Source organism: Gadus chalcogrammus, chromosome 14 (assembly GCF_026213295.1).
Source record: "Gadus chalcogrammus isolate NIFS_2021 chromosome 14, NIFS_Gcha_1.0, whole genome shotgun sequence".
NCBI lineage: Eukaryota > Metazoa > Chordata > Actinopteri > Gadiformes > Gadidae > Gadus > Gadus chalcogrammus.
The window spans coordinates 5999108-6006607 of record NC_079425.1 but is presented as its reverse complement, the minus strand read 5'-3'; the positions used below and the strand labels follow the sequence as shown (position 1 = coordinate 6006607).

Genomic DNA, 7500 nt, shown 5'->3' with positions numbered 1-7500 from the left:
TTCAAGCATTTGCTTAATTTTTCGCCTCCATATTTTGAATGAATTTACATATTTTATTGTGTGCTTCATTTAACCCACCTTGAGTCAAAGAGTACATGAGAACTGCTGATACAATTCTTCTTTCACTCCGATATACTCTATCAAACGCTACTGTGTTTTAGGGTTTTTCAATTGACATTGTTGCAGCATGCTACGCCTCATCATGCATTTTACATGAGCCTGCCCGTGGGCCTTATAGGAGTATCCAGCGCTGGTGCGCTAAAGAAATAGCATAACTATTCAACATAAACAAGCCTTAACTCCTGAGCGTTAGCCCCCTCGAGTGTTAAATCATGCGTCGACCTTTTGAAACAGCATGCGATAGTTAGCTCACCCATGCGTCTGTCAAGGGAAGTAGACTGTGAACTGGAGCTGGCCCATACTGGCTAAATCAAATACCACCAATATTTATTCATTTCGTGCTGCCGGAGCAGTCTTATCAGTATCATATATTGCTATAACGTATCTTTAAAAAAGAGAAACATTACCATATATTTCATATTGCAATAACTGCCATCCTAGTCAATATTTTGTGTCAAATCAATATAATTATATTTATGTTATAGTATATATATATATATATATATATATATATATAATATATATTATATGATTGATATTGCAAAGCAATATAACAAACATAATCATAAAAACATTCAGCGGAAAAAAAATCCTCAATCAATATTAAAATGTTTTCATTGTGTGTGTATGTGTGTGTGTGTGTGTGTGTGTGTGTGTGTGTGTGTGTGTGTGTGTGTGTGTGTGTGTGTGTGTGTGTGTGTGTGTCTGTCTGTCCGACCCGCCTGCAGCTCTGAGCAAACTGAAGGTTCACCACATGTACCAGAGCAGCCAGGTGGAGATCGTCCATTCCAACGTGGTGTTTGACATCTGCAGCCTGATGCTGTACGGCACGCAGGCCATCCCCGTCCGCCTCAAGATCCTCCTGGACCGCCTCTTCTCCGTCCTCAAGCAGGAGGAGGTCATCCAGATCCTCAACGCCCTCGACTGGACCCTTCAGGACTACATACGAGGCTACGTACTGCAGGTGAGGAACCCCAGGCCCCATTAGAAATGTGTGCTGCGTGTGTAGCGGTGTGAGGTTGTTGCGCTAGATTGCAAGCAGAGACTCTTGTTTTGAGTTGCATTGCTAGATATGCAGGGTCTCTTATTTTGAAGGAGCAGAGGGGCCAAATTAACGAAAAAGTCGGGGAATGCGTTTGTTGGCGCTCTCTCTGTTTCCTGACTTTGAATGAAAAGAAGGCTGGTGATAATAAATACGCCATCATGTACCCGTTCGTCACAGTGTCTTCAGTAAAACTACACAACGCAGAGTATACCCCGCTACACTTGGAGACGTCTGTGTTGGTGTTCCCGTATAAGAGTTGATAGAGTGAGAGGGGGAGATGCGAGAGGAAGGAGCGAGGATGAGAGAGGGGATGTTACAGGGTGCGGGAGGGCAGCTGGGCAGATGCATTTAGGTGGTCACCGAGGCTGTGAACTCTCCAGGCTTCTGTGTTCAACCTCAACCTCACGGTTCCCAACGCCAGCCCACACTGCCGCTCTGGATCAGAGAGGTCTCAGAGTGGCGCAGGGGTAGATTTGTAAACATTATTTTGTTGCTTGCTTACAACCCGTCCCGCAAGAGCTGGATCTAAGCAGGCCATGCCAGCCAACCAGCCAGACAGCCAGCCAGCAAGCCAGCCAAGTACACGAGGCAGCCAGCAGGCCAGGGGGAGGCCTTTTGCCGCAGCGTCTCCCCTCCCGCTACGATTGGTAGCGCCATCAACTATTCAGGCCAGGCTGCATTTAATTCATGTTAGCTTGTCTAATGGCGAACGTAGAGTCAGAATCCTCGACAGGCACCCCAAACGAATGCTCTGTGATGAAATATTAATCACAGTTACGGCACGAAGCCTCGCTCCTCGCTTTCAAAGATCCCCGAATTCACATGTGATTAATGCCGGGCTAGGCAAGAACAGCCACTTGATCAATGCGACTGCCCTCTGATCTCCCCCCTCCGTGTGTGTGTGTGTGTGTGTATGTGTGTGTCTGGGTCTGGGCATGTGTGTGGTTACATATTTGTATACGTATGTAACTCTTTTTTATCTGCGTAAGAGTATGTGTTTAGAAGGGTATTTAACTTACATACACTGAGATTATTCCCAGAGCACGCATGTTGCGCATGTTTTTCCTGTGTTCCTCCTCCCCTGATGGGTTCTCCAACCTCCATGATTTAAATGAAGGTAAAGGACCTGCCCGGAGATGAAACGCAGAGAGCCCACGTAATGAGGCCCCGTGCAGGTTCGCTGGTGTCCACTCGTGTTAGCGCTCCACCTGATTCCTTTATTTATGTCGGCCTGCCTTATGGGGCTGCACCATCAACCTCGCTGCATGAATATGTATGGGCAATTCATTCATACTCCCCATGCATACTATCCGGTCCCCCATCTTCCCCCTTCACTTAATTTTACTCACCATATGTCTCCACCCCTTCCCCCCCTTTCTCCCACATGCAGGACGTAGCCGGTAAGGTGCTGGACCGCTGGGCCATAATGACGTTCGAGGAAGAGATCGCCACTCTGCAGCAGTTCCTGCGCTTTGGCGAGACCAAGTCCATCGTGGAGCTGATGGCCCTGCAGGACAAAGAGGGCCAGGCGGTGTTGGTGCCCAGCACGCGCACCAACTCAGACATTCGCACCTTCATCGAGCGCAGCACGCCGCGCGCCGCCCCCGCCACCAGCCCCAGCCTCTCCTCCTCCTCCTCGCCCACGCCGAAGGTGGAGAAGATTGGCGGCGACGGGCGCACCAACGTGCACCACTTTGAGAACTTTATCAACAGCATGGCGTTCATGCTGCCCTTCCAGCTGCTGGGCTCCATCCCCGCGCCGCTCCTGGGCTCGCACCCGGGATCGCTCGGGTCGCGGCACCCACCCATGCACCAGCAGTCCATCCTCGGGGGGCTGGAGCAGCAGCAGCAGCAGCAGCCGGGCCTGCAGGGCCTGAGGCGAGAGGACCAGGGCCCAGAGTGCCACGGGGGAAAGGAGAGCGACCTCCCACTGTCCCAGCCCCTGACGGAGGGCAGTCTCGTCGGGTCCAGCTCAGCCTCCTTCACGTCTGACCTGGGCCGGGGCGGCGGCGGCGACAATCACATGGACAGCCTCTCCTGCGGCGGCGTCACCGCCAAGATGGAGGCGGACGACTTCCCGACCAGCGACAACTACTCCGACGGCTCCTCCACGCCGTGCACGCCCTCCATGAGCTGCGAGATGCCGCACATGTCCCCCGAGAGCAAGCTGCGCTTCCTGGACAGGAACGGCGGCAGCGGGGGCGGGCTGGGAGGCGGCTCCCTGAAGAAGGGCCGGGTGTACTGCAGCGCCTGCGAGAAGACCTTCTACGACAAGGGCACGCTCAAGATCCACTACAACGCGGTGCACCTGAAGATCAAGCACAAGTGCACCATCGACGGCTGCAACATGGTGTTCAGCTCGCTGCGCAGCCGCAACCGCCACAGCGCCAACCCCAACCCGCGCCTCCACATGCCCATGAACCGCAACAACCGGGACAAGGACCTGAGGGGGGGCAGCATGTCCGGCGACGAGGGCTCGGAAGGGGAGAAGAGATCCGAGTACGGCGCCTCCGTCCCCGTCTCCTCGTCGGAGGGTCACAAGTCGGTGCCCAGCTACGTGGTGAGCCACGTGGACACGAGCTCCAAGCTCCACGGCAGCTCCTTCCCCAGCATGGGCCAGAGCGGCATCCTCTTCCCCAACCTGAAGACGGTGCAGCCCGTTCTGCCCTTCTACCGCAGTCTGGTTACTCCAGCGGAGCTCGCCAACACCCCGGGGAATCTGCCCTCCCTCCCTTTGCTCTCCTCGTCGGTTCCCCTTAAGCCCACGATGTTGCCCGATTACTGCACTGCAGATCTCATACCAAAGAAGAAGTCCAGGAAGTCCAGCATGCCCATCAAAATAGAGAAGGAGGCGGTGGAGCAGGACGAAGGCAAGGGGAGCTGTTCCGAGGACGAGGCGTCTATGATGCATCACGGCAGGAAAGACCATCAGGAGAATGGCGACTGGCGAGGACAAGTGGGGACGGAGAGGAAGAGGAACGAAATCAGAGGCATTTACTTTGGCGAGGAGAGGGAAAGAGAGGACCCTATGCGGCCATCAGAGCAGAGCCCAGACAGAGAGACCACCAGGGGTGAGGAACCAGGCCAGGGTGAGGCTGGAGACGAGGAGGCTACACGGCAGGGTGAGACGGGTGTGATCACCTGCGCGTCCTTCCCCTTCGACCAATCCCGCGGCAAGCGACGTGCGGACGACCTCTCCCTCTGTCGGGCCGGCGAGGAGGGGAGGATGGATTGTGAGCGAGTCCACGCGATTCCGGCGGAGGACAAGATGGGCGACCTGGAAGGGTCGGACGGGGAGCGACGGCTGACCAACGGGGGAACCTTCCAGCACCGGGAGTCGGACACTTGTCCGTACAACAACAACAACCACGGCAACAAAACGGACGACGACGACGACTACGGCTGTGACCCGGGGACCGGGCTCTTTGAGTCCGACTCGGGCATGCCGCACCACTGCGAGCTGTGCAGCAAGACCTTCAAGAACCCCTACAGCGTGAAGATGCACTACCGCAACGTGCACCTGAAGGAGATGCACATGTGCACGGTGAACGGCTGCCACGCCGCCTTCCCCTCTCGCCGGAGCAGGGACAGGTGAGAACCAATATTACGCTCAGTAGCATCAAATATTTACAAAGTCATAAATAATATTTCAAAGGCCAATACCAGATTTTGTATTTTCTGTTGTTATTGATCTGTCCAATGTGTGATTGATTTATAGTTCACCTCCCAAGGCAAGCCATGCCAAAAGAGAGAGAGGACAAATATTACCAAAATGTTCACATAACAACAACAGATATACAGTATTTAGATACTGGTTGTCTGTTTGTTTGATTGCAATTGTGATTAGTTAAGAAAACCGAATGTGTTCATTCTTTGTCCACCAGACACAGCGCCAACATCAACCTGCACCACAAGCTGCTGACCAAAGACTCTTACTCACCCAGCGCCCCCCCCTACGGCCCCTCACCCATCACCCGGGACCGGGACGCCTCCGCGGCCGGGGCCCTCGACTACTGCTCGGAGCAGAGGGACCGGGACCTCCTCCACCGGGACCCTGCGGGACAGGCTTCCGTCATCTTCAGGGGCCACAACCGCATGGGGCTTGTCTTCCCCATGAGCAAGATGACCGACCCGCCGTCGGAGCACCCGGCGCAATCCCCCTCGGAGGACATGGGCCGAGAAGAGACGGGAGAAGCGTTGGGTGGAGGAGGAGGAGGAGGAGGAGGAGGAGGAGGAGGCGAAGGAGGAGGTGTGGACGGGGAGGCGGTGCTCGACCTGAGCACCACTTCCACCTCCACCACCTCGGCCGCTCCAGCTGCCCAGCGCGGTACCCCCTGTGGTGTTCTCCCTCGCTCCTCCTGGGACTCTGACGGAGTGGGCAGCGGCGCAGAGGCCGACGGCCTGGAGGAGGAGGAGGAGGAGGAGGAGGAGGAGGAAGAGGGAGAGGAGGAGGAGGAGGAGGGAGACGAGTCGGCCCTGCCCATGGAGTACAGCGACGAGAGCTGTGACGGGCTGGGCGCGGGGAAGCCTGGCATCGGCGTTGGCGAGGAGGACGGAGAGTCGGGGCTCGGGTGTAACCGAACCCCAGGAGGAGGAGGTTTGGGCGGGCCTCCCCAGGGGGGCCCGCTGCAGGCGGGGGGCGGGGCCGGCGGCGTGGGAGGCGGCATGGGTTCTCCGATCACCTGCCACATCTGCCACAAGGTCTACAGTAACAAGGGCACGTTCAGGGCCCACTACAAGACCGTCCATCTGCGGCTGCTGCACAAGTGCAAGGTTCCCGGCTGCGACACGTCCTTCTCGTCTGTCCGGAGCCGCAATAGACACAGCCAGAACCCCAACCTCCACAGGAACCTGGCGGTAGGCTCAGGAACCCCGCTCCTCAACCAGGAGTAGAGAAACCGGACTGAACCAGGCTAGCATGACTGATGAGGATTTCTGTTCACTGTAGCCCGTCTCTCTAGGGGCTTTGTGTGTGTGTGTGTGTGTGTGTGTGTGTGTGTGTGTGTGTGTGTGTGTGTGTGTGTGTGTGTGTGTGTGTGTGTGTGTGTGTGTGTGTGTGTGTGTCTGTCTGTCTATGTGTGTGTCTCTCTGTGAGGGTGGGCAGCAAGGTATAACAGGCTTATCATTTAGCACTTTTTAAGAATACTGTTTTTAAAAAAAGGGTGGTCAAACTGTCACTTAAGCGTTGACTATAGGATTTATTTTGCAAATTTGTGGCCAGATTAAAACCACTTCCTGAGCAAAATGTATAATTTCCCCTCATTACCGTATAGTGTTTGTTAAAAAAACATGTTGACATGTTCAATTGAGCATTTTCCAAAACCCAACTTAAGTATTATTTCAAAGAAATTGAGACTGAGTAGGCAGAACATTCCTGCAGTATCTCCAACATAATACACTTAGTATTTTTCAGTTCATCTTTTATTTTCTTTGCAGAAATAGATTCTTCTTTTCATTGCTTTGCCTTAAACGTAATTTAAACCTCAAAAGCTGTCTCCACACACGGTTTTAGTGTCAGTTTGGACTTTGTCAGACGGCATCGGGCTGGTTTCGTTGGTTTTTCTTCCGTGGTACCTGTCGTAAACTGTCCACTGTGAAATGATGCACAACGTTATGAACAAAAGCTAGCAGAGTAGATGTGTGAGCGGTTATTTTCTTCATTTAGAGATGTTCTTTAAAAGATAAGAAAAAATAAGTCTTTGTGGAAAAAGATATCGTGTTGTAAACTTGATCGATAAGTTATTGTTTGGTGTTGTACAATCTAATCCACGTGGTTATGTTATCGTTTGTCTTCACTGTTCTGGTTGTGGCATATTGCTCATCTTGACCAAAGATTTTTCGTTTTGTTTTTTTGTCCATTCTGGAGATGTGTAGATAAAAGAAAAAAAGCAACCTCTGATTGTTTATCGAGGTTTATGCAGTATTAAAAGAGGCGCCCTCTTTGACTTTGTAACATCAAATTCCTACCACGAGAAACGGCACAATTCAGCTGTGGACTCCGTTTTTCAAAAAGAGAAGAACTTTTGACTGATACAAAAGAAAAATACTATATTTCTGTGGTCAGTTATTTTATTGTATATGTTGTTTCCAAAAAAATCCAAACATACTCAAAGGTATTAGATGGACTCTATAAAAACCGTACATTTCTTGTACTATTGGTATTGGTATACTACAAACAAACTCATACACTTGCCTCTGCCAACAGACGGTTGACGTTGTTGGGGGAGAAATGTCAGAAGATGCCCATTTTCCCAGCATCTTGAGACTGGGCATGATAAACTGTGAATGAGTCAAACACTGAGGAAACAATATCACAAAGAAAACGACAAGGACAC

General features: G+C 52.5%; 1 protein-coding gene across 1 annotated transcript in view; it reads left to right on the top strand.

Moving 5' to 3' along the window:
* The window catches only part of LOC130403629 (zinc finger protein basonuclin-1-like), an 8493-nt gene that overhangs the window by 371 nt on the left and 622 nt on the right, over positions 1–7500 (top strand). The window contains exons 2-5 of the mRNA XM_056608045.1: positions 849–1084; positions 2556–4756; positions 5050–5384; positions 5481–7500. The exon at positions 5481–7500 is cut by the window's right edge and continues 622 nt beyond it. Of these exons, the coding sequence (XP_056464020.1) occupies positions 875–1084; positions 2556–4756; positions 5050–5384; positions 5481–6058 (3324 nt within the window). The 5' untranslated portion in view covers positions 849–874 and the 3' untranslated portion in view covers positions 6059–7500. The remainder of the gene's footprint in view (positions 1–848; positions 1085–2555; positions 4757–5049; positions 5385–5480) is intronic.